The following is a 27,444-nucleotide window of genomic DNA, read 5'->3' on the forward strand; positions in this document are numbered from 1 at the left end:
TAAATCAACCCTTGTTCCAAATACTAATTTGTCATCTTCTATGTATCTAATAATCTGGAAAAAGTATAAAGTATATTATAAATGACATAAATGTCAGCTTAGAGAATCCCCCCCGCCCTGCTTTTTTTTTTTTTTTTTTTGAGTAGGTACACACCTGAGGCTGAGGCTGAGTTTGAATTTCTGTGAAGCTAAGAACAAAACTCTGGACCACTGGACAGATCAGTTTTAGCGAAATTTATTTTAGGATAAAATAAACCTGGGTAAACTGGCCCAAAAGAGGTTTCTGAGTCTTAGATCTGAGAGAGAAGCTGGCAGGAAAACCAGGGGTTCTGGCCATCACCATGGCACAAGGACACAATGACAGTGTGGATTCTTCCCCATTGAGACCCTACAATGAGCCTTCCCACAAGAAACTTCCTCCAGGAATAATTTATACCTTTTAACTCATCTTTAACTTCATCACTGAAATTCCCAACAAGGATGTTGCTTGGTGCCAAAGCCGCAGTGGTTTTTATGATGTGGGATCCTCTGTGGAAAAAGAGTTCAGAGCATTTCATACAGGCTCCAAGCGGTGGCTAGATGATGCTCGATGACTTCTGTCCATCCTGAACTGGGATCATGCTCATATGGTGAATGTGACACATTACAGTAAAATGAGTCCAGAAAGTTGCTTGTCTTATTGCTCAAATGCATCATTCCACTCAGACAGGGATGACAGAGTGTGAAGATTTTACATTCCTATGTGACCAGAACATTAACTACAGATTGAACTCTCCTAAGGAAGACACACGAGAATGAGATCCATCTGGTCTATCAGAAACTACGACTGGGTGCTCTAGCATAGCACCCTGTCACTTGGGACTCAGCTGGGATCAGTAGGTCAGGAAGCACGTGCAAGGAGTGCCAGCCTCGCCGGGCAAAGGGCTCAGACCAGAAAGCTCTGTTCAAGCTCCATTCTTGCTGCCTTTTGACCAATGTATGCATTTACTTCCTGAACTCTTAATCTGGGCTGCTAACTCCTGCCACTGCCTTTCTACTTTATAAGTAAATACTCAGCCATTCCTTGTTTCCTCATTGGCCTGATCTTTTTTTTTTTTTAAAGATTTTATTTGTTTATTCATGAGAGACAGAGAGAGGGAGAGGCAGAGACACAGGCAGAGGGAGAAGCGGGCTCCCTGTGGAGATCCTAATGCAGGACTCGATTCCAGGACCCCGGGATCATGACCTGAGCCAAAGGCAGACGCTCATCCTCTGAGCCACCCAGGCGCCCCAGGCCTGATCATTCTGACCTACTTGTACCTACTTCCCGTGGTCCAGGGTAAGGTTGTGTACTTTGTGCTCTGCCCAATGGCCAAGGGGATAAGGAGGGGCTGAAGTTAGCCCTACATTGCTCCCCTAGCCTTGTGTCCGGCAGGGGGCTGTGCCTCAACCCCCTACCCCTGGCATTCCTCTATTTCATCTATTTCATCTGCTCAGAGGGGGCACTTCCCTCAGGGACAGAGTAGAGACTGATGGAGGCCCTGTCTGCCCCTGGTTCCCCCATGGTTTCTGCCTTTCTCACTTGTTTTCTGTACTCCAGAGTTAATGGGTGAACATGGATGGAATAAAACTAGGTGTTTCTTTCTTTCCGAGGAGCTTTAGGCAAAGTTTAAATCATTCACTTCTACAAAGTAATATTTATTTGATTGCAAATATATATATATATATATACATATACATACATAAATTTATACGTATAATACATAACAGACATGAGAGCAGAGCAACAGAGCAAAAGTGGCTGTATCTGCCCATTCTGCTCAGACCACTTGGAAAGTCTCTGGGGCACTGTGTGCTGAATGCATGCAAGCATCTAGAGAATTTACTCTCCCTCTGTCCACAGAATATCAGAGGCTCTAACCAGAGGTTCCTCATCATTCTGGGGCCTGTCAGACTTGCTCAGGGTCGACAAAGCCCTTCCCATCTTGTATCAGCTGGATCCGTGCTGTGTGTTCTTTCCACTGACATCTCTACTCCGCCAGGGATGGGAAGGAGGTGGCTCAGGGTCTGTCCGCTTGACCATTCTCTAGGCTGGGAGCTCCTCCCAGTGGTTTCTGTTTTACTGAGTCATTTCCAGTGAAAAACTTTGGAGATACTTCCGAGATGGTTCCACCTGAGTCCTTTAGAGTTTTTCACTGGCATGTGGTAGCGCATCTGAGTCCAGAACCGGGAATTGGGAGGGACTGATTTTAAGTTTCTCCAAGTGACTGTGGGCAAAACCCGGAGAGCTTTCTTCACAAGATGAGGTAGAGACTCTGGCTCTTGGAAGGAGCAGAACTTAATTAGAATTAGTTTCAGTGTTTTATCATCCAAGGCAAGATTCACTGCTGCTTGTAGTTCAAAGATACTGGGTCCATTAACATAGTTGGGGCTCAAGATAAATATTCCTCTTCTACTTTTCTTAATAATGTTCACAATATCTTCTGCATACACTGGAAATAAAGAATTCAATTAACTGTTATTGCTAAACCTGGGGTCTTAATAACCCCGAATGTCCCAGATCAACCCAGAGAGTTCCTTGCAAAGGCACTTGTAGGGAAGGAGGGAAGGAAGCATGGTTTACTATGTCACTTTTGCTGCATCAACTCTACTGACAGTTGAAGACAGACTCTAGTGTCCAGTGATTCTCAACTTTCCATTCCTCTCTTTGTGTTCTCTGTCCTCAAGCTGTCAATTCCTTTAGGAGCAAAGCTAGTTGGCATAGTTAGGAATAACAGGGGGACACAGGATGTCCCAGGCTCCATGGTGGGGTGCCTGGGGCAGAGGAAGGGGAGAACTGAATGAGATCTGTACCTCTGATGAGCGGCCAGGGTTGTGCCCCACCTGACCCAATGCTGAGGGCTGTGGCCAGCAGAGTCCTACAAAGCCAGGGGACCATCTGTTTAGAATGACAGAGATAATTTCCTATAGAGGAACCAGGAGCTATATGTTTGATTGGGAAGGCCTGCTACATGTTCTGCAACACATGTTCTTCTGTGCCGTGGCCCAACATAGTCTAAGCTCATGAAGCTTTCCAGAAGATGTGTATCCCAACAGAAGGAATGACACCAAAGCCCACAGAGCACTTTTATTCAACTTTTCTCTTTGTTCTATATCTTCTCTTGGCACCCAGGACCTACCTCCTCCTGGGGCCACATCTCTGTCGAGCAAACACAAGTTGTATCCGTACTTATTTTCCAGAACTTCCGGGAACAGATTCAGAGCCAAGTATTCCTCACTTAAAGATGAAGTGGTCTCATTCTCAAAGGAGCTCCATTTCGCATAGGATATGAAAGCATCAAATACCTTTTTGTCTGAGGAAGAGAAACGATTAAAAAAACAGTCAACCATTTACATGTTTCTCACTATCGTGATGTATCTACAGATGCTTGCATCCTATGATGTACGGGCAAGAATTAAGCGTTGAGCTCCTTATTGAACTGATTTAACAATAAAACACAGCAGCTGTGTCCATTTTAAAATCACACTGCTGAGTAGTATTGACTGTCTAACCAGATTCGAATTCTAATTTATGACACACTGCTGCCTTTTCACTGAGTTCAGATCAAACAGCTGTGGCTTCTGTGATTAAGTCACATGTACCCAGGGATGAGGGAGGTGGGGGGTGAATTCCTCTGAGTTTTCTTTGCACCGTGCTGTTGCTCTCTCATGAGTTACACATCCTAAAGGAGTCTGTTCCATCAAAGCATGGTAATATCCAGCAAGCAAAGCACTGCCAGGACCCAGCAACTTGCACAGGAAACAGCTGACAGCACATGTACCTATATTAGAAATCCTCCTGTGTAAAATGATGTAATAATGACTCCCCGGTGGACTGTTTCCAGGGTTGTGTGATATAATGTATATAAAGTGCTTGGTGTCTGGCTCACAGCAGGCACAAAATAAATATCTTTTCCCCCTGCTTTCTAGATGGGAAATCATATTTATAAAATTTGTTTCAGGATATTTGCAAAGTCTCACATACTTCTGTTGAGTGGATTATTACAAATGCACATCAAGTACTGGGATGTGTTATGTAGCTAACTAACCAAGAAAGGTAGAAAATCTCAAAAGTTAACTTATGGGCTTTGGAATCTGGACATGCCTGGTTCAGATTCCATTCCTCTGCACCATGTCGGGGAAATAGCAGTGTTACAAGATAGCAAACATTAGCCCGGGTGGCTGATGCAATTGATAGCATGCTTGCTCAACATGGACATAAGGAGAGGCCTTAGTGGATGAAAATGCCAGCAATAGAAAAACAAGGAGAGGGGAGGTCCAGGAGATGAGAAAAGGGGGATGCCAAAAAACCAAGGCCCAAGGGGCTCATCTGCAAAGCTCTTCATTGCCCAGGTGGGAAGGAGGAGGAGGCTCCTGGGCCATGGTGGGCATGGAAGGTCTGTGTGGTTTAAATGTGTGACACCCCCCCCCCATCACCTCCATTCCTTCCAAATCCTGTGAAACTCCTGTGAGCTTGGGTTTTTCTCTAACTGGAAGCATTGCATTTCTTTGGTAATAAAATTAGTGGAAATGGGGGTATTAGGTCCTTCTCAACTCCAACAGTCTATGTATGTCTAAGATTGTGGATATTCCACATTAATGTCCAAGGAAACAGACATTTTGCTGTAAAACCTTAGATTGGCCACAGAGGGTGCTAAATCTCCATACTTTAAAACCAGGCACTGCCTCCTCATCAGCCACTGTGTAAAGTAAAAAGGGAAAGTACAGATTTAAAAATTTCATGATCAACTCTTCTGTACAAGCTCTAGAATCTTAAGACAAGCAGCATTTTAGTAAAAATATACATATATGTCATCCAGGGGAATGAAGAAGACATTGGTTAAATAGCTTGCTCAATTCAAAAAAGCTAAAAAGCTAATTTAAGGAAATAAACCAAAAAACTAAAAACACACAAAAAAACAACATTCTTAGCTTCAGGATTTCTTGCATGAATTCTCAATAATTAGTCTAAAGAAAGGTACGATTGATACATCTCTTTACCTGTCCTCTCCCTGGAAATCTGACAGCTCCTCACTGCGTTCCTGGTGTGGGGCAAGCCCTGGTGTAGGAAGTGATTTTCCCCATAATCCAGCAAAAGGGATCCTGCCCTTTCCAAGCAAGAGAATCACTCACTAAAATTGCAAACCTTCTAATCTTAGAGACCTCCAGGGCTAGGAAAACATGCGAACAGCTCTTCTATTCTAAAGAAGCAAACACTAATCAGTATGATCCTGTCTCCTGTGGAAGTGGACAGATAATTCCATTTATTGTAATAGTACTTGGGTTTTATAGAGTTTCACACTCTTCGAACATTGACACCATCTTCAAACCCCTCATTTTATACATGAGGCTAACTGAGGTAATAGCTAATGGGGGCTCTAAGCCAAACCACCTGAGTCCAAATCCTCGATTCTAACACCATCCTGCAGTCCAATTTTGGGCACAATACTTCATGTCCCTCTGCCTGGCTTGCAGGATTGCTGTGACAGTTCACCTAGCTAATACACCTTACTTGCATGCCCTCAGCACTCAAGAGGTAATAATAGTTGGCACCATCTACCGAGTGTTTACTACATGCTGTTCTCAATGATTAATATGTCTTAACTCAATGAGTGCTCGTAGCATTCATTGTAATTGTGATTACAATCCCACTTCAAAGGAGAGGAAGCAAAGGCACAGAGATGTCAGGTCATTTGTCATATTGCATTAGGTTGGTGAGCAGAGAGATTATTTTCAAGCCCAACATGCTCTATCTACCATAGTACCATTGGTCAGCAAGATTCCAGTAAGTGAACCGAAAAGCAGTTGTTTCTCCACCTGCTCCCAGCTCTCCCAGGTGTGAAGCCACCACATCTGGAAGAAGGTCTCAAAGCCAGAGGGCATGACTTTCTCCATTGGGGAACATCCATTTCTTGAGCTTCTCCCTCTAAGCCAGTTCTGAGTGGAAAAGCCAGAGGCAAGTTGAGGTCACCTTACCCCCGAGTGTCTCATCCTTGCTCTGGTAGGTTCGGTACAGCAGGACTATTTCAATCCAGTACATGTAGAGCAGAGCACCTGCCGTCAGCATGCCTGCCAGAGTCATGACGGTGCCAAGTAAGATGTATATGAACACCACTGGGGGAAACATGGTAGGCATGAGCAAATACAGAGACAGCTTTCCTGGGACAAGAGCACATTCCGGCCAATGCTGTGGGCTGGCCCAGCACCTTTTCTGACTCTATTATTTTATCAAAATCACTGCTCTTGGAAGCTTTCTTTCCTCTTGAATCTGGAAACACATGCAATTACATCTTGGGGCAACTGTCTTACAATGAATTGGAGACAATTCACGGGAATGGGCTATTCCTCATTGAGGTGGCCAGGGAAACTGGTCATGGCCACTCTCATTATTTTCCCCCATAAACCTCCACACCACCCATTTGGATCCCTCTCATTGCATATTAGAAATTATTTTCATGCACTATCATCACTACTAAAGTCTAAAATTCCTGAGGCCAGGAGCTACGTGTGGCTTGGTTTCACACCCTCCGTAGCACCTAACACACGAGCCCTTCCACGCACCTCTGCTGATGGGAGCCCCATTACAGAGCAGCCACTATGGCCAAGCACAGATTCTGTCTAATGTAAGCCTCACCAGTATTCAAAACTTGCTTGTCCTTGGAATCATTTATTAATTGAATGAATGAATGATATCAACTTCATCATTGAGTATCTTCTTAAAGAAATTTCAAACCTTTTCTTTGCCAGGCATTTCCACTGCAGTTTTAAAAGGCTGTGATCTGTGATATACACATACCACCCGGAGCAGTGAGCAAGATGACTCTTCTCTCCGTTCTCCAATACCCAACCATCACATTCTCTGGATGGAGAAGCAAGGAAAAGAAAATCCTAAAAGGGAGCTAGGTCCTAACACAAACACAATACCTGTTGCACAGGACATGCCCTTTAGGTATTTGTAGAATGAATAAATGAGTAAGTGAATGAATGAATGAATGAATGACAGGTTTTTCCAACACAGCCTCAATACACAGGGTATTAGTTAAGAGGACCAGTTCTGGATAACTGATATGAAACTTACTAGTGATGTGTCCCTGGTCATAGTATTAAGTGGCTTCATATGAGCAAAATGCATAGTGTCCGGCATCCAGCAAATATTAATTGCTACCATCACTGTCACAAATCTCTAGGAAAATTCCCCTTCTCTCAGATAAAAGCAGTTGTGTGCATGGTGTGGCAACCTTCCAGGCTTACCTCCTTTCTTTTCTTTCAGTTGGATGGACTGGGTAGTGTTCCCGATGGAGTTCTGGGCAAAGCAAATAAACTTCTTGCGAAGATCCCTCTGAGTAACTTCTTTCAAGTGGATAACGCGCTCATAGACTTCATCCTTTATGGTGTGCTTAACTCTAGGTCAGAAGGATGAATACCCTACTCATTCAGTAGCATAAACTGACCAACTCTTGCTGTATTTGGAATTCATACTAGCAGCCAACAGTTTCGGCTTTCAGAAGATCTATGGGATCAAATAGTAGCAGGAAGTGCCAGAAGAGCACTTGGTCAATAATATTGACCATCTTGTGATGAGAGCTCATTTTTGATTATTGAATCTGCTGGGCATCATTTTACTCACTTAATCAGAATTTAATTTAGTGTGGGCCTCATCTGACCTCCATTACTCTAAGCACTCCCCTTGAAACAGACAATAATGATGATAATTTAAGAATAATATTGAAAAAAAAAAAAGAATAATATTGAATACTGACTCATTTCCACAAAGGGCTTATCATGTATCTGTGCTCACTCTTTTGAACACTAAATGTGGACAATCAAGTCTCCTTCATGCCTCACTTCACTGGAGCCCCCATGAGGTAAGAATATGATCATTCTAACTTAACCAGCAACACAGACCAGGCACAAGAGGTGGGTGACAGCCTAAGGTCACTCTGCTTGGAAATGGCACCCTGAGTCCTGGACCTAGGTCATTCTGCCCCACTCAGCAAGTTGTAAGAGTCAGTATTTATTCACAATATGAGTTTCTAAGGTTGCTGATTTATAGTCTGTCTTTACATTGAGGAATATTGTTTATATGGATGGTGTTTTTAGGCTGTGTTGCTTGGAGCCTACAATATCAACTCATATTCACTGAATGCTTCCTACTGGTCAGGAACTGTGATGAGCGTATCACCTCTACTGGAGCAGCTCCCTCAAGGGACCTTGTGAAGTAGACGTAAGCATCCATAGATTGCATGTGGTGGGATGGAGTCTTGCAGGGGTCAAGGGTCAAATTGCCAATAGGTGGGAAATAGATTCAAACTCAAGGGCTTGTGTGACCTCCCTTGAGTTAGAAGTCCTTGCTGGATTTTATCACTGTCATCAAAATTTGGTCTTTATTTTTTGCAGCGACATGTACTTTTCAAAATAACACTACACTTGTTCATTGAAATGGTTTTAAAAATCAGAAGCAAGTGCTTAATACATAGACTATTACCTTGGAGCACATTCTGGAAAAACAAGGGACTCTATTTTTTAGCGATGGTCCTGACAGATTGGATCCAAACCCTCCCTTAATCCTTCCAGGGACCAGCATCTAGCTTCTTGAGGCATTGGATAGCTCTGAATAGCCGGAGTTTTTCTTTCTATTGAGCCGAACTATCTTCCCGGTAAATTCTGTCCACCAATGGGGGTCCTGAGCTCTAGAGGGTGACAAACTAAGTCTAGTTTCCATAAAACATAATGGCTTCCAAGGAGGTCAAGAAAGCTATCCCATGTCTGCATCTCCTTTTCCATTTGGATTGCTTCAACTATTCCTCACTTCTCATAGTTTTGGTCAGACGCATTATTGTGCGCTTTCCCCTGGATACATCCCAGACTGTTAACATGTGGATCCCTGAACTCACCAGGGCTCTCAATGGATGGTACCAGGAAAAATGAGGAGGAGGGCATCCTTCCTTCCCCGTTGGTTGGACGTGCTGCTTCTATTCAGGCTGCGTGGGTCGCTACGTCTGTCTGCTTGTCAGCTTGATGTTTCAAGCAGCCGCATCTAACTGTTGCTATAAACCGAACTTCACAACTTAAATATTTCCTAATACGGCCTGGTCAGAAACTGCTGTTTAACGTGAGCTTGCCCTTTGTAGTCACCACTACAAAGTGAAAAGTCACCGCGCTTTTCTAGTCACCACTAGGTGGCGCGAGTGGCCACTCCGTCAGCTGCACCTGTTGGCTCACCTCTGGGGGGCCGTTCTCGAGGTTTCCAAAGGTGAAAGCATTTAGGGTGGGCTGCAGAGAATAACAGTCTGCTGATTTCCTTCTTACCTGATCGTCTCGGGTGTTGGGACTTCACTCTCCTGGTCAGAATCTTTAATGTACCATTTCACTACAGGGTTAAAGTCCCTTTGGTGGCCAAATCGTGCCCTGCAGTTAAGAGTTAAAGGCTTTCCTAAAAATGAAGGCGACACAGAAAATAGGAAGGAAGTCCGTGAGAACGCTTTGTCCGGTGCAGGAGGAAGACTCCAACCACAGACCGCTGATGACTGCAATCACGTTGGCAGGTAAAAGAGACTGTCAGAAACAACCCAACATCTACCTGACTCTCATTTGGAAACAAATAAGACCAAGTCTGTTCGTCTCCAAAGGGCAATACTTATATCTCAAACCTGCGACTACATAGGCATAGCACTAAGAATTCTGATGGGGCTGAAGGATAGACACCAGCAAGATGAGGAGTCCCCTCAGTCACTGACTCCACAAAATGAGGAGTCACTGGTGATGTTGACTCACTCAACGCTGATGTTGACAATGTTCTTTATGACAAGGTGCGTCATAAAGAACATTTTACTGCTCACCAATATTTGCATGCTCAAATAACATCGTCAGGTCACTGTAATGTAGTTTAAAGAAGGAATTGTTTAAATATTCAGCAGTTTCTTGAGCAAAAGCACTACAGTTGGGAAGCATATTATTACACTTATCCTCTTTCTACTCATTTTTCCCGTAAGGGGTATCCAGATACACTGCCTCAAACTCAAATTTTCACCTTGAAACGGTTAAAGACTCCATTCAAAAATCATCTGTGCGCCTTAATACTGTCCCCCTACCCTGTCATACTTTCAAATTAACTGAAACCATACGTGGCTCAGCTACTTTTGAATCATTAATTGTGTTTCTTTCCTCCTTCCTTGCATCCTTGTGATGCCACTGGTTTTGCAGTCTATTTCCAGAATCAGGACACGCTAATACCGCCATCTAGCGGTATTTAACCATAGTCTCTATTTTTACATTTCTGTAATTATAAATATTTTAGCATTTAAAAGAGCATTTATTTCACTGGAACAACCAGCATTTGATTTTAAGTAGAGCAGTTCTCATTTTACTGTGTGAGAAAGTGTAGATGTTATTGAGGTTGATAAAATACAAGGGGACCAGAGGAAAATCACTTTGCCCCTCTACCCACAAGAAGACACACTTAGGAATATGAGTTACTTGAGCAGGAGATACAGTGTTCCTCCATAATTGTCTTAAAGGCCACACCAAATACCATGTTTGCGAGGATTCATGCTATTCAGATTGGTAATTTGGTTAAATTTACAGACTTAACCAATGGACCTAATACATATAACACCTGTTTCTGGGATGAGTAAGAAAGAATCTAAAATCTGTTGATCATATCCAATCACTAGTCACCTAACATACAGTTTCCTACATTTCTCAGTGCATCCAGATGAGGCCAGTTTTCTTTCGTCTATTTACATATTTAAAACTTGAAACTTAGAAAGAATAAGTAACTCTATCAGGTCACAAAGGTAGCCAGTGGCTCAACCACGATTCACACTTAATTCTATTTGACTTAAAATCCCAAGGCTCTTTGGGGCACCTGGGTGGTTCAGTGGTTGAGTGTCTGCCTTTGGCTCAGGTTGTGATCCTGGAGTCCTGGGATCGAGTCCCACATCAGGCTCCCTATGGGGAGCCTGCTTCTCCCTCTGCCTATGTCTCTGTCTCTCATAAATAATTTTTTATAAAAAATTCCAAGGCTCTTTTCCTTATATCACACTTAGAGCCGCTCCCAGAAGCACAGGTCATTCAACGGAGATAATACAATCCACCTTACCAAGTTCTACTTCCAGCACATCCTTGATGGGATCCAGAATATCTGGTTTGAGAGTAGTGTCTTTCACTAAAAGATGAAAATAGAAATTACTATTTGCACTGGGAAATCTGAAGGCCTGCTTGCTGAAGATGTGTGCATCAAGTGGCACTTTGATCTAAATGCTTTGCAGATCCCTCTTCAACTTTGATTCGGATTCTATTAAGGCTGGGAACTTCGATTTCCGTGTGAGAAATGAGCCTCCCCAAATGACCATGACATCAGGTCACAGGAGCTAACGAAATACCAGTAAATCCTGGTAAATCCTTATCCACCAGGGTGTGCTTTTACTTCCACACCAGCCCTGCTCAACCATCGCCAGCCTGAGCCCCTGTTCCTGTCTTCCCCTACAAGATTATTTTTGGTACCATCTGGCTTCTTCTCCAGAAGAAGAATGCACCTGAGAAAATGCTCACATCACCTAGACTGGAGTCCACCTCCTCCATCACTAAGTACATGGTTTATTTCAAAATAAAGTTGAGTCCGGAACTCCATTACTCATTTATCCCTCAGCTTCCTGCCACAAACTGCCAAACTGGGGCTTTGTGGTCAAACTCTTCCTGACTATGTCCCATCTCTTGATAGGGGAAAATTCATCACCTCTGCTCTGGGAATGGTCCACTTACTTCTTGGGGACCTCCTTCCCTCAAATACTCCATCTCTCCCCCTGTATATTTGCCTCTTTCTCCTCTCTCACCTGCCCCATCTTCCCATTGGCTTCTTCCCATTGGTATTTATCCATGCTCAGTCTCTCCATCTTAAAACAGGGAAAAATCCCTGCACCCCATTTCCCTGTGGCACGCATTCTCCTTCCTTCCCAGGCAGATCCTTGAAACAGTGCTCTATGCTCATCTCCATTCTCTCACTTCTTGTGGAGCTGGATTCCATCACTCCACAGAAACTGCTTTGACTGAAGTCCCCAGTGACCTTCTGGCACCTCAATCCACTGGGCACAACTGAGTTTTTCTTCAGCTTCATTTCTCAGCAGCATTGGACACTGCTGAGCACTGTCTCTGGGAACCCTCTCATCCTTTGGTTCCCTGCTTCTCTGCTCTCTAGTTCACCTTCTGCCTCTCTGCTCGTTTCCAGGTGTGTGTCTGGGGGCTCTGCTTTCTGTGCTTCTCGTGAATATCAGTTCTCTCCCTTTTCTCTGCTGTGGTGCTGTTCACTCCTTAGGCCTCTTCCCTACATAGGTCTTGAACCTTGAAATGATCTCTCTCTCCTATGTCATTAATTTCACTTCCTCCCACTGGCACCCCCTGGCTTATGTAAAGAATGACTGCCATCTGCACAAACCCAATGACCAGTTCTCAAACATCACCACTGAAGCAGAGTGTCACTCCCTTTGCCCCGACATTCTTTAGTCACTTGCCCTGGGACAGTTTCCCTCTCTTCTCACACCCCTGCTCCACCTCCTCTGGGGATTCCCTCCTTCCTTCCAACCTCTGCAAGTATTGCAATGCTCCAGGCCTCAGTTCCAGGCCTTCTTTCTATACTAACTCCCTAGGTGACCTCATTCAGTCTCTTTGCTTTAGATAATCATGTTGACCACCCTCAAATTTCATCTCCAGCCCTAACACCTCCAGACTGGTTTATCCAAATTCTTCCTTGCCATTGGGATTTGGATCACTGAAAGTCCTTTCAAACCTAATCCTTGGGGCACCTGGGTAGCTCCATGGTTGAGCATCTGCCTTTGGCTCGGGTCGTGATCCCGGAGTCCTGGGATCGAGTCCCACATAGGGATACCCACAGGGAGCCTGCTTCTCCCTCTGCCTATGTATCTGCCTCTCTCTCTCATGATAAATAAAATCTTTAAAAACTCTAATCCTTAATTTCTTTTTAGATCCTCTTCTTTTTCAGCCTTTTCTTGCTTCATGAATTGGTGTCACCGTTTACCAACTTAACTAGGCCACAAAACAAAAGCATCCTTCATTTCTCTCTTTACACATTAAATCCATCATCATGTTCTGTTGACGCACAAATAGCCATTTCTCATCACCTTTGCTAAGTCAGTGCAGTGAGCAATCAGGAACATCTTTTTAGAATGTGCATCAAACCTGCTGCTCCCCCATTTGTGCCCTAGGTCAGCTCTTACCTATGCAATGCAATGCTACCCTCCATCAGTACCTAACAGAATGTCTATCTAGTTGTTCAACATAAACCCAACTCTTTTCTCCTGGATCCCACCTCTTCCTTCTTCCTCACTGCCAATTCCCAAATCCTTTCAGATGTACCTCCTCTGTATTTCTTGAGTCTGTCTGCTTCAGTGCATTCCCACTGCAACTCCTGGTTCAGGCCACCATCAGTCATTGCTCTCTCCATTCTCGCTCCCCCCAAACCCATTTTATACACAGCAGATGGAGTGATCTATCTCAAAGGCAAATCTATTCATGATGCTCTCCTGCTTAGGACCCTCAAAAGCTCCCCATTGCTCCTTAAATGAAATTCAAACTCACTAAAACAGTGTGATGTCAGTCTTGTTTCCAGACACTCACTCTCAGTGGGCCTTCTTTTTCTTCCCAGATTGTGTGTGCTCTCTCATCTCTGGGACATTGACTATGCTGTTCCCTCTGCCTGGAACCGCATCTTGACCATCTTCATTGCTCTGGTTTGGGCTTGCCCCTCAGTTCTCACTTGGACATGGTGGGTCCAGGTGTGGGTTTGGTGGGCCTCCCATATGCCCCGCTGCTTTCCCTCCACTCATTACAATGCATTGGGATAGCCTGTGTGCCCCACAAAGTGGGAAGTTCTGAGCAGTCACAGAAAATGTCCAGACACTCATGCTTACAGCCTTAGCACCAAGCCCAGTGCCTGATACATATTAGATATTCAACAAATATTTGTGTAAAAAATGAATATGTGAAAGAATGAAGGAGTGAATGAGGAAGACAGGAATGCTTGGTTGAAAGGATGCAACAGATATTGTAAGGCATACCTTGGAAAAAAGAGAAAACCACATTCTGCCCTTGAAAATTTGATGGGCTGAGTTATCATGCCTTGAGTGAAGAACAATCACACATCCCTTGGAGGGAGCAAATGGTACAAGTGGGGTACTTGCATTCTAACTTTTCCCCCAAGGAGCAATATAATATAAATGTAAATTACTGACATCCAGGAAGTAGGTAGAAGTGGTTAACTTGGTCTCAGTGTGTGTGTGTGTGTGTGTGTGTGTGTGTGTGTGTTGTGTTTGTTTTTTAAAGATTTCATTCATTTATTCATGAGAGACACAGAGAGAGAGGCCGAGACATAGGCAGAGGGAGAAGCAGGCTTCCCAAAGAAAGCCTGATGTGGGACTTAATCCCGGGACTCCAGGATCACACCCTGGGCCAAAGGCAGATGCTCAACCCCTGAGCCACCCAGGCATCCCGGCCTCAGCATGTTTAATGTAATTTGTACATTACACTAAAAGAAGAGGAGGTAAAAATAATCAATGTATTTACTATGAGCTGACTCAACCATTCTGTAGCTATTTAATACAGAGCATGAATGACTGACTCAGTTGTGTTTTGGCAAAAGCCATGCTTAAATTAATTGCATTATACAATTTATTCATGCCGGCACTTGTAAATCTAGTAAGAATGACCCAGTGGAAAGACTAGGCAGGCTACAGAAGAATAAACCTAACAGACCAACAAACGTATAACAAGATATCAAACTTCATGGAAATGTAAATTGGGATTTAAAAAGGGAGAGAGGGGGCAGCCCAGGTGGCTCAGCAGTTTAGCGCCGCCTTTGGTTCAGGGCATGATCCTGGAGACCCAGGATCGAATCCCACATCGGGCTCCTTGCGTGGAACCTGCTTCTCCCTTTGCCTGTGTCTCTGCCTCTCTCTCTCTCTCTCTCTCCCTCTCTCTCTCTCATGAATAAATAAATAAAATCTTAAAAAAATAAAAAGAGAGAGAGAGAGAGATCTCACTTGACATCAATCAAAAAGTGTAACAACACCAAACATTATTTGGGAATAATGGGAATCTGTTCCTTGCTGAGGGTGGTGTAAATTAACAAAATGATACCTTAGAATAATAACATATATTTTTAACACAAAACATATTTTATAACATAAAACAATATTCTATTTTTTAATGCCTACCTACATTTTTAGAAAAGCATAAAGATATAAATGGAAGAATGTATACAAGATTAGACTACAGCTGGGAAGGGAGGAAGCAGGAAAGGATAAAAGCATAGGTCTCAAGCTGTCCCTGCAATGTTTTGTTTCTTTACAGAAAAAGCAAGATTTTAAACATGTGGAAAAACATGAACATGTATTAAAGTTGGCAATAGGTTCATAGTGTCACTTACTGCTGTGTATGAAATATTTATTATTTTGTAAACTTATTACAAAAACAAGCCAGGGATTGTCAATGCAGGAAAAACCCAACTTGTGACAATTTGAATATGATCCAAAACTAGGCCTTCTCTGGAGGCTGGAATCTAGGTTAATGGGAAAATTAATGTTTTCCCACATTTAAGGCTTCACATGACTACCAGTATATGATTATCTTTTTTTTTTCCCCAAAAAGGAAACCATTACTAAGCCAAAGGAAGGTATCTTTAATTGGGTAATGGGGCTTCAAATCCCAGATCTTGAAATGAAAATCTCACTTACCTATGGTTCTCACTTGAACAACAGCTCTGACTATCCATGAACTTGTATTATCCGACTGAGTGTAATCACATACATATGTGCCCTGGTTGGTTTCATAAACTTCATTCACTACAATCGGGTTGCTCCTTTCTTTAGGGAGTAGTTTTCCGTTCTAATCCAGGGGACAAGAAAAATAAATAACTTTCCTTAACCAGAGATTTGTTATTAATATTCGTCACAACAACAGAAAAACTTCACAAATGAGAGCATCACCCACGCTATGAAGAGCTTCTGCTCAAAAACTGTTTGTAAGATTCGCATTTGTTCATGAGAGGCGTTTTCAGATACAATTACATTATCTGTTAAGATCGAGGCACCAAATCTGACTAACCCACAAAGAGTTATTTAGCCTAGAATTTCTCAAAGCATGACTCAGGCCTCTGAGAACATTATAGAAAACTCATTTCCTTTAGTAGCTGATACCTCAATGAATTTTAAAAAAAATGTGTATTTACATTTGTGGAAGTTGACATAATTTCTTGTGTAATGAGGCTAAGATAAAGTTTCTTCTCTAAATAAATTTAACTCAAAAAAGGTGAAATTTGAATTTAAAATATTAAGTTAATAACTAAACAGGAATACCTAGATATGACAAAGAATGACCGATGAGTGACAAACAATGAGCTCATGGTGGACCCAAACTAAGGTGAGAGTTAAACTGCAATTAGGAACATTTGTCTCTCTTACTTAGCATATCCATCAGGGATACTCTTCTAAGGTCTAACGTTCTCCCCCAGCTGAACGTGCCATTCTTTCCTGCTCTCATTCCCTGCTACTGCCCCTCCACCCACTTGCCACTCCCTAAATAACCATATTATTTCTCCATGTGTGTGTACATCTCTCCCACTACTTCCCCCAACTGGGTCGGCTGCAGCTCAGTCTTTAACTCCAACTCAGGAGGTAACTCTCATGGTGGGAGCAATCAGGCGCTCTCCCAGCAGAACCAGTTTCTCATGCTCCCAGACCTCTATGATTGCACATAGCCTTCTGATCATAATTTATGTGCACGGTTACCTCTTCCTCTATCGTTGTTGAGACAGCCTTTGTGCCAAGACACATCACTGCTCCTGGACACACTGGCAGGAATAAACAGAAGTCCCTCCAATTAGAGACTGCAGAGTCATGACTGCTTTCTAGGATTGAGAGAGTGTTCAGTTGAAGAAGGCAGACCCCTGAGCAGTAAGCCAGAGTATGATGCACTTGGGCGGCCTTGTCTCTGTTCACAGGAAGCAGGGATGCTCCCTCTGGGCTAGTCAGAGCCTTGAGGAATATGTGAGAATCACTCCGTTGAAGCTGAGTGCCATCTTAGAAACCTTTGAAATGGAGCTTCTATATAGGAAATAAGGCCAAAGGGAAGAGGCTGATGCATGTAGATGGATTGGGTCTTTGTGTCTCTAGTACACAGCAGACAGGCCAGCAACAGTGAGCTCTTTGTAAATGATGAATGAATAAAGTATGTGTAATTGAAAGGTTTTGAAGCATAAGAGCCATGTAATCACCTTTGTATCACTAGGGGCTAGGACATAGTTGGGGCTAAATAAATATTTGTTAAATGGTGAAGTATCACTGTACCAATAATTCTGTAGCCCCTGACTTCCATGTAGCACGTGGCCTTCCAATCTTCAACAAATAGCCCCCAGAGTATATGACTCTTACCACAGCAGTCAAAAACAAAGAGATAAGCAAAAAACAAAACAAAACAAAATCACAAAATAAGTACTTCTTATCTATACAGATTAAAAAATCCTTTCTCATGTACTATTTCATATGATTCACTCAAAGGATCCCCTGACCTGGATTGCACAGACTCTATGAGAAAACTGAGGTTCTGGAGTTTGTGTGTGGCTCTCTATCACAGAGCCAGTAACTGAGAGGACCGAGCATCCATGTGAATTTTTCTAATTCTTGAGTTTCATGTTCTCATTGAGGAATTTCCCTTCCTTCACCTGCTAACTCAGAGGAACAGGGATTCCCCTACTCCAAGTCTCTGGTGTGGTTCTTGTGGCCCAAGAAGGGACTTCCAGTAGGTTGGCAAGGAACAGGTCAGAGAGCAGCAACGGCAGGCCGGAAGTAAAAGAAAGCAAAGAAGTTAGGCAGACCAGGTTAAATATCAATCAGCTGATCTCAGGGGTCAAGGACCTCTTAAAAGGATGGATCAGGGCATGGGGTAAAAGTCAGAAATAAAACTCTAGAGAATACAAGAATCACATCTGAAGAGCAGAAATTGGAGCAGAGATGTGTCATGAATCACACAAGGAAGTGATGGGCTGCAGAGTCGTGGGCTGAGACCTCAGCTGTGCCACAGAGGGGATGGGTCAAATCAAAATTGCCCTGATTTTTTTTTTTCATAAAAAGCTAAGTATGAGGGCGCCTGGGTGGCTCAGTCAAGGGTCTGCCTTGGGCGCAGGTCATGATCCCAGTATCCTAGGATCAAGCTCTGCACTGGGCTCCTTGCTCAGTGAGGAGTCTGCTTCTCTCTCTTCCTCTGCCCCTCCCTCCCTGCTCCTGTGCTCTCTTGTTGTGTCTCTTTCTCTCTCTCAAATAAATAAATAAAATTTTAAAAAATGTAAAAAAGTAAACGTGACTTCATATGTATTATTAAGACTTAATAAGATGGAACTAAAAGGAAACATTGAAGAAAACAGATAAGGGAGAGGTAATTTGTGTCAAGAACAATGGGAGTCCCATTCCAGTAAGACGATAGCAAATGATTTCAGTAGGAAGGGAGGTGCTGATGGGGCTGTTTTGCTCAGCTGTGCCACACTCTTGAACAAAATACAGAAGGAGGAACATCTCAGGGTGAACCTGGATGACTTGTTTCAGTAAGTTCTAGACACAAGCGAAGCTTGCAGAAACAAGGAAGACAGTAAAACAGGACTTCTAAAGGAATGTTAAAGCAAGAAGAGCACAGAAAATGTCTTCTCGTAGGAGCAGTTACTGAAATATTTCCAGCCAGTATCATCAAGCTCTAACACTACTGGCCAGTGCAGCCCCTCTCGGGAGTACAATACACATGGTGCTATTCTGTGGGGGTGGTGCTCCCCAGCATTGGACAACACAATGGAGCTCCTACTGGGGCTTTTGCTACCTAGTCTGGGAGGACTCCCCGTATGGACATCTCGAGCCCTACCCTCTCTGATGGATTTGACATTTCCATGACTGTTTTAATGACTCATTATGTCCAGATCTGCATACCTGACCTCTTCTCATTCCTCATTGAATTAATGTCTACTTTCTCAACTTGCTAAATGTTGTGAATATATTTGAGCCAGAAAGACCCAAAACATGAGTCATCTCTTTTATGTCCCCCTGGAGTATTTTACCTTGTTTTTTTATTCTTGAAAATATCACTAGCATCCACCAACTTCTTTCTGTTCCCACTGCTCATTCCCTGGATCAGGATTCACACTCATAAAGTTCAATCACATCAGCAGGGACCCCCAATAACCATATCACATAATCAATGTACAACCGTTGTGTTCAGCTCTAACCACACCTCTCAGGAACACTCTGGTCCTACCATGCTGAGCCACTCACCATTCACACGATGTGTCCCTCATGCTTCTGCTTCCATTGCCCATCTACCTTTTCCTGCACTTCAGTCTCTTGCCCTATCCATCAACTGACAACATTGTACTTTTACATAAATTCTGTACTAATAATTGTCTTCTAAGTGGAAAAGGGTACATTATGAAAAGTATCATGAAAAGCTAGATGTTCATCTCTAGCCAAATCCTGAATGGATTATTGGACAAATGGCTTATGAGCCCTTAAAAAAGTGGGTTAATATCAGCCAGCTTGCACTCACTACCAACATTCATGCCAGTCTTGTAATTTTCTCCCATGATAAAATGAAGAGACCAGAGGCTCAGAGGAATATAGAAATATAATAGATGTCCTGGCTTCACTGTAGTGAGTCATTTGGAAAATACTCTGATGATGTCTTTGCTAAATAAAAATAGATACATACGGGCTGAATGACTCAACATTTAGGTGACTTTTTAAAGTTAATTGAACAGTAATACTTCCCAAGTTGTGGATTAAGGGACTGTATATAACTAAGAGGATCATGCTAGAGTTAATAGATGAGTTGACTGGCTGCTCAGTACCAGGCCATTCAAAATTTTTGCTAAGAGTATCATGTCTGCATCTTATCTACAAGTCACACAAATCTGAAAATGATGGCTAACATGGTGGATTTCAAAATCAAAATGCCAACCTCTTGATATGTTGAATGATGAGCTTAAACCATCCAATCAGAATTTAATAGGAATACATGTAAAATCATGAACATGGGTTACAATTCTACTCTGTTAGCACAAAGCTGAATTGGCCTGACTGCAGTTCTTGTGAAAAAGAAAAAAAAACAAACCCTACCTGCCAACTAAGAATGAATCAACCACATAAGGGACCTGTCCCAAAGCTAATGCAATCGTAGACCACATTGATACACTGTGTAGAACAAAGAAAAAAAATAGTTTCTCTGTTTTCACTATTAGTTAGGCAACATGTGGGTTATAGCGTTGAACAGATGTTAGGAGGTTGTGCAGGATTATGAGCACTCTGAGACTGCACAGTGAGAATCACCGAATGGGCCAGTATATCGACCTTGAAAATATTTTTCAGAAACCCAGTCAAAACAATCGGTACTTATTCCTTACTTGCAACCACATTGATTTTAGGTCTAGCCAGTGTCACCAACTCAGCAGTTCCCCATGTCACTAGGCTTAAAGGATACCAGGCAGTACTAGTGACTATGAGAAGAGGAGGCCATAAAGGAACCGAGAAGGAGAAGTGGCAAGTCTGTGTGTGCACATTACATGGAAAGCAGGGCTCAAATGATGCAGCAGCTCCGTCATCATTGTGGCCAGTGAGTGTGGCCTATGAGTGAGATTGTCTTAAAGCACCAATGGAAAGATTATTCAGGGCACAAGTCTAACTGACAAGAGGTCACAGCAGTGTCACTGACACCTGTATCACCAACACCTGTATCTCAATGCCAACCCCACTGCCCTGTTATAATTTTGCCTACTTCCAAGATTTGCTTAGCCAGAGAACATAAAATGCCCTCTCGTTCAATGCAATTCTCATTTATTTAAGATGGTGCCTATTCAGCTAGTTTTTAATTATATTTTTAGAAATCAGCAAAATATAGAGAAAATGTTTCTTGAGTAAATAACAGATAATTCATTTTAATTCTGACTTCTTGGTCACTTAATAGTTCAGTGAAGAATCTCCAAGCCTACATTTTTTTGATGGGTCAATTAAAAATCTTTTGAAACCCCCAGAGCCTTGACCCCCTGAATTTATCTCAGTGGCATATTCTGTACATCTGACGGGGGCTTCCCTGGCCAGGAGTTTCATCTGAATTCAATAGCACCATGTTTTCATCTGCTCAGCCAGTGTTAGCATATGTCATCTCTTCTGATGGCTTGGATGCGACCCACCCATCACCTGAGTGCCGGGGGTTTAGCATGAAGGCAAGGAGCCTCATGTCTTAGCTGCTGCCTAGTATCACCACTTCTAGTGATACACTCCTTCCATAAGGTCTGTGCGTGCGTGCCTGTGTATGTACGTGTGTGCACATATGCATGTATGAGTGTGCACACATACATGCAATTAGGAAACATCACATGAATAATGACCTATCCAAATCTGCATCAGAAAGTACAATTTTGATAAGAGCCATAATCGTTCACCCACTTTAAGGACAGATGTCTATTCACTGCTAAGCACATCCTGACGTTGCAATTGAGACCCCAGAGACGTGAAATCAAGACCCCACAGACCTCCTTCTGTGAATGTCATACACCGTTAGGATTTTGTTTATAAGAGATACAGGCAGAAAACTGACAGGTATTGTGTGGCTTCTGTTTACCTGAAAATGAAAACTGCCTTCAGGGATACAATGATTGAAAATTTAAATGTGTTTTCATCTGAAATGACGGGGGAGCGGGGTGGGGGGCGGGGGGCAAGCCTGCTTTACTGGCCTAGGAACAGCCGACCCTGACATGGCTAGGAATCTGTCAGCCCAGATCACCAAATACTTTTGAATCAAGAGAAGTTTTATTCTTAAGAGAACTGAAGATAATGAACAGAACCATGGACTTTGCTGCCTAACCTCATTTTAGAGGTTATGAAATTTGTATGTTTCTTAAGTTAGGAGTTTATGGGGGCCAACATTTTTTTTAGTGTCACTTTAAAATACAAATGTGAGACTTACAGCACATCACATCACTTGTTCTCTCTCTGTATATTAATTCTATAGTGGACATGATGACACCTGTCTACCCATTGTCAGCAGGTCTCAAGGGAATCAAGTGAGGATATATCTTCTCATACCCTGGTGCTTGTACCGCCAGGACTCTCTGATTGCTGAGTCTTGGAGTGTGTAGAGCCACCAGATAAACATGGCCACTGGCATGACTGATCAGTGGCAATTTTGGGGACGCCTGGGTGGCTCAGTGGTTGAGCATCTACCTCTGGCTCAGTACATGATCCCGGGGTCCTGGGATCGAGTCCCACATTGGGCCCCCCCCCCCCCAGGGAACCTGCTCCTCCATCTGCCTGTCTCTGCATCTCTGTGTCTCTCATGAATGAATGAATAAATAATAATTTTAAAAAGATATTTTTGTATTAACAAACATATGTTTTGAAATAGAATTTAATGTTTTATACAACTACTTAAGGCAAAGTTTTAGACTTTCAACAATTATTACAATTACAGGAGGCAATGGAAATTCTATTCTTTGTTTCTGCCACCACGAGGTCAACGACCATGAGGCTATGTTGACATGGGGTTATGTGACATTTATGTATCTGTTAGCACTTGGAAAAATCGTGAGACACAATGGCAATAAGAATTGTTTTTGTCATGAAGCTTATTCACATGTGGTTCATAACTCAGAATCATTAGGAAACTTGCCTCTTCCTCATCCCTGCCCCTTTTTCCTCTTTATACTGTACTCCCTCCCCCCCCACCCCAGTCTCACTTCTGCAAGGCACCTGTTACCTGGGCCATCTGCGTTTGCCATAACTGTCCTCCCAGATGTGCTCTCTTTGGAAAGCATTCCAGTCTCCTATTTTATTCAGAAACCCTCCAGGACTCACTTGTTGGTAGCTCCCTTCCCCATAGGAATCCCCATTGCTTTCCAAAGACAATAGGAAGGAACTTATCTGGTCTTCTGCATTGGCTGATGCTCATAAGTTTATGTCTTACCTCAGGTGTAATACACTTGAATTTTAGAAATTTTGCTGGCATGGATGAAAAAGATGGTTCCCTGTGGTTACCTATGAGAGAGACCACTTTAGAAAGTTAGGTCTTCTCTGTAGGCACAAGGTCAGTATTTGCAAAGCTCTAGACCTCAGATCCTCAAACCCACGTTTCTATAAAGCGTCTATGGGTAGGTTACCATAAAAATGATACTTTATGGTAACTCCATAAAGCTCCATAAAGTTCCAAAGCTGAGAAATCATACTTTGGAGAAATCATTCTTACCTGGTACCAGGTCACCTCTGGACTTTGTGCATCACTTTGGCAGTTGAGGCTAGGGCAATTAATTTTGGCAATGCTACCAAAAAGAAGGTATTGCTGTGATACAGAGTTATTTGGTATACAGGATAGATTTGTCTTAGGCTTAACTTCTAAGATGGTCTTGATACAACAGGCCTCATCCTGAGGGGTCCTAGGAGAGTTAACAAAGGCCTATGAACATAGATGTTATATCCAGGTAATACAGGGCTTGGGAATGTTTTCGTTTAAGAATGCATTTGGGACATACCAGATCCTAGGTCTACAGATATATGACCCAGCATTACTTATTCCTGCAGTCAGAAAGCATAGGTTGCTCTTGTCCTGGGTGATGTGAGGAAAGTTGTTAGTTATTTCCCCTAATGAATCGCCATTTTGAGGTTGTAGGTACCACTGGACATCAGATAGGTCCTCATGACCACTGCAGGGCAAGTTTTCAGAGCCTTGGGTTGGTGAGAGTTGACTTCTGTGGTACAAATGGGATTTCTGTAACTCTGTTAGGTCACAAAATAGGACAAACTCCTCACTCCTTGAAGAATATTCCCAGAGCAGTTTTTTGGTGAGGCAATCTGAAAACCACAAGGAACAAAGAGAAAGGGAGGCGCATTAGAAGACAAATCTCTCTCTTGGCAGTGAGTTTTTGTATATGACATCTAAAGCACAAGCAACCAAATAAAAAATATAAGCAAGTATTGGGTGCCTGGGTGGCTCAGTCAGTTAAGCGTCCGCCTTCAGCTCAGGTCATGATCTCAGGGTCCTCTTTCTCTCTCTCTCAAATAAATAAAATCTCAGAAAAAATAAACAAGCTGAACTACATCAAACTAAAAAGCTTATGCACAGCATAAGAAATGATCAACAGGGGGATCTCTGGGTGGCTCAGTGGTTTAGTGCCTGCCTTCAGCCCAGGGTGTGATCCTAGATCCCGGAATCGAGTTCCATATCAGACTCCCTGCATGGAGCCTGCTTCTCCCTCTACCTGTGTCTCTGCCTCTCTCTCCTTCTCTCTCTCTCTCTCTGTCTCTCTTTCTCTCTGTCTCTCATGAATAAATAAATAAAATATTTTAAAAAAAGAAATGATCAACAAAATGAAAAGATAACCTATAGAATGGGAAAAAGTAAACAAACCATGTATCTAATAAAATATGCCTGATTAACATCCAAATATAAAAAGAATACATACAACTCAAAAGCAAAACCACAAAAAAAAGAACAAACAAAACCCCCAAATAAGCCACTTATAAATGGGCAATGAACCTGAATAAGCATTTTCCAAAGAACATATATAATTGACCAAGAGGTACGTGAAAATGTGCTCACCATCACTAGTCATTAGGGGACAGTAAATCAAAACCACAGTAAAACATCACCTCCTACCTGGTAGGTTGGCTTATCAACAAAAAGATAAGAGATAAGAAATGCTGGCAAGGGGGCGAAGAAAAGGGAACCCTTGCGTACTGTCGGGATCATAAATTGGTACATCCACTATGGAAAAGAGTAGAGTCTCCTTCAAAAAAATTAAAAATAGAACTACCATAAGATGCAGAAATTTCATTTCTGGGAATATATCTGAAGGAAATGAAAACAGTATGTCGAAGACACAGTCTGAACCTCTTTGTTCATAGTAGCGTTACTTACAATAATCAAGATACGGAAATAAGTGTTCATCAACAGATGAATGGATAAAGATGTATTACACACACACACACACACACACACACGAATATTATTTAGTGGTAAAAAAAAAAGGTAGAAATCCTGCCTTTTTCTTTTCTTTTTTTTTTTTTTTTTGAAAAATCCTGCCTTTTTCAACAACATAGATGGATCTTGGGGGCATTATGCTAAATGAAATACACCAGAGAGACCAACACCAGATGATGTCACTTACACGTAGTCTCAAAACAAAACAAAACAAAACAAAACAAAACAAAAATCAAACTTATAAATAGAAGAGATCAGATTTGTGGTTACCCGAGGCTGCATGAGAAGTGGGGGAATTGGATGAAGTGGTCAAAAGGCACACATTTCCAGTAATAAGATACATAAGTAAGGGGAATATACTGGAGAACACAGTGACTATAGTTAACACTGCTGTGTGGTCGATCTGAAAGTTAAAAAAATGTGCTCTAAGGGTTCTCATCACAACTAACGAACAAGGAAGTTTCTTTTTTTCTTTTTTGGTAGCTACATGAGATCATGGATATTAACTAAACTCATTGTGCTAATCATTTCACTATACGCAAAAGTCATTTTGCTATCTATCAAATTTGTGCAGTGCTGTATGTCACTTATATGTCAACAAAACTGGAGGAAATAAAGATCAAACTCTAACCTATGTTTATAAAGAGTACATGATTTAATGAGGAATTAAGCTCCCTTGTCTGTCTTCTGCACTGCTTCCATTTAGAAGGTCAGGCTCTAATGCCCTCCCAGTGGACCTGAGCTGGCCAGTAGCCGCAGCACTTAACTATTAAAGACGACTGATCCACTCCTCATTTCTCTTCAACTGCTCCCACTGAACACCTGGCTACCATAACTGGGCTCCTTATTGACGCTTGGTATCAGCTGAAAGCTGTTCACCCCAGTCATTTCTGTCTTCCTGCACCCATCTCAACAGCAGAAAGGAAATGCTCTGCATTAATAGGTCAAGCTGCTGATATATCAGACTATCTGTCACTTCAAATCTTGACTTTAAGACTCACAGTGAACATGATAAGCGAAAACCCTACCTGAAGTAGTCATTCCTTTAATTCTCTCTCCTGTGACAAGCCAAAGAAAAATCCAGCCCAAAGAAAGCATCATTCTTCCTGGGTCCTGTCATCACTTCAGTGAGTCTGTTGCGTTGCCAGGCTGTGGTACCTCGTGTTTCAGAGCTCCTGCCTGAGAATCGTCTTCATTTCTGTAAGTCAAGAAATGAAAAATGAAGAAATCAGAACCAGTGACCAAAATGCAAGTCGCACAGGAAGCTTTGAAAGGGGCGGGTCCTACCCAAATGCCCACAATGGTGTGTAGCAGTCTCTTTGCATGTGTCATTTCTTATACGTCTGAAGGAGGGAGAGTATCTCAAGCTCACAGGAAACACTTGGACCTCTGCTCCATACCATATGTTCTTTTGGTGCCCTTTCTTCATGGAATTCTTCTTCTTCTTCTTTTTTTTATGTTGGAAACAGTTAAATGAAACTTTTCCTGAAAAGGTGACCCACGTTAATTAAAAATGTCAGGACTCCACAGTTATGGAAGCCTTTGCTATGGCTCATATGTGTACAGCTTGAGGATGTCCACGTGTCTATCTTATTTACTAATTATTTGTGTTAACTGTTAGAGAATAGACTCTCTGTTCCCCAAATAAGAAAGGAAAAGTTGTCACTGTCTTACTGTGTGTATCACTCTTCAGCTTGGTTGTAGGAATAAAGAATTTTACCTAAAAATCTGCCCTAAAACACTCTTATACTGGCCTAGGCTTTTTAAAGTTAAGATGAGATGGGGTTGGGAGGGGGTAAACAAACCTCTGAAACAGAAAAAGTGAGGGACAGGATCACCTGAAGATAGGGAATGAGAACCTGATCTGTGTTCATGGTACTTTTGTCTCTCTTATCAATAGGGTGGCCAGTGGAATTTTCAAGCCATTTATAAAAGATGAGAGATAAGGGCATTGGGTGGGTGTCTTCATCCATTTGGGCTGCTTTACCAGAATACCACACAGTGGGTGGCTTATGCACAAAGGAAATGTATTGCTCACACTTCTGGAGGCTGGGAAGTCCAAGATCGAGTCACTAGCATGGTTGTAATCTGCTGAAGGCCCTCTATCTAGTGCATAGTGCCTTTTCACTGTGTCTTCATGTGGTAAAAGTCACTAAAGATCTCTCTGGTGTCTCTTTTATAAAAACACTAATCTTATTCATGAAGACTCTACCCTTATGACCTAAGCAACTTTCCAAAGGTCCCACCTCCTAATACCATCATTATTGTGTCTTTGGAGGTTAGAATTGCAACATATGAATTTGGGAGTGAACACATTCAATCCAGAATAGTGTGTAATGGGTGGTGAGATGTAGCCTAATTGAGGAGAGAGAGGCAGAGATATAGGCAGAGGGAGAAGCAGGTTCCATGCAG

At 42.5% G+C, this 27,444-nt stretch overlaps 1 protein-coding gene across 2 annotated transcripts; it reads right to left on the minus strand.

The window, feature by feature from the left end:
- Positions 1 to 1,769: 1,769 nt before the first annotated feature.
- Positions 1,770 to 26,424, minus strand: LOC121491455 (interleukin 18 receptor accessory protein). Of its 2 annotated transcripts, XM_041756377.1 has the most exons (11): positions 26,320 to 26,424; positions 26,061 to 26,230; positions 23,585 to 23,903; positions 23,302 to 23,488; positions 15,765 to 15,915; positions 11,120 to 11,185; positions 9,328 to 9,451; positions 7,270 to 7,421; positions 5,995 to 6,132; positions 3,159 to 3,332; positions 1,770 to 2,471 (listed from the first exon to the last, which is right to left on the minus strand). In XM_041756377.1, the coding sequence occupies exons 2-11, from the start codon at positions 26,131 to 26,133 to the stop codon at positions 2,107 to 2,109; spliced, it is 1,749 nt and encodes a 582-aa protein (XP_041612311.1). In that variant the 5' UTR covers positions 26,134 to 26,230; positions 26,320 to 26,424; the 3' UTR covers positions 1,770 to 2,106. The 2 variants fall into 2 exon arrangements, with proteins under 2 accessions (XP_041612311.1, XP_041612312.1); XM_041756378.1 differs by lacking the exon at positions 5,995 to 6,132.
- Between the last annotated feature and the right edge of the window lie 1,020 nt (positions 26,425 to 27,444).

This window comes from Vulpes lagopus, chromosome 5 (assembly GCF_018345385.1).
Source record: "Vulpes lagopus strain Blue_001 chromosome 5, ASM1834538v1, whole genome shotgun sequence".
Classification (NCBI taxonomy): Eukaryota; Metazoa; Chordata; class Mammalia; order Carnivora; family Canidae; genus Vulpes; species Vulpes lagopus.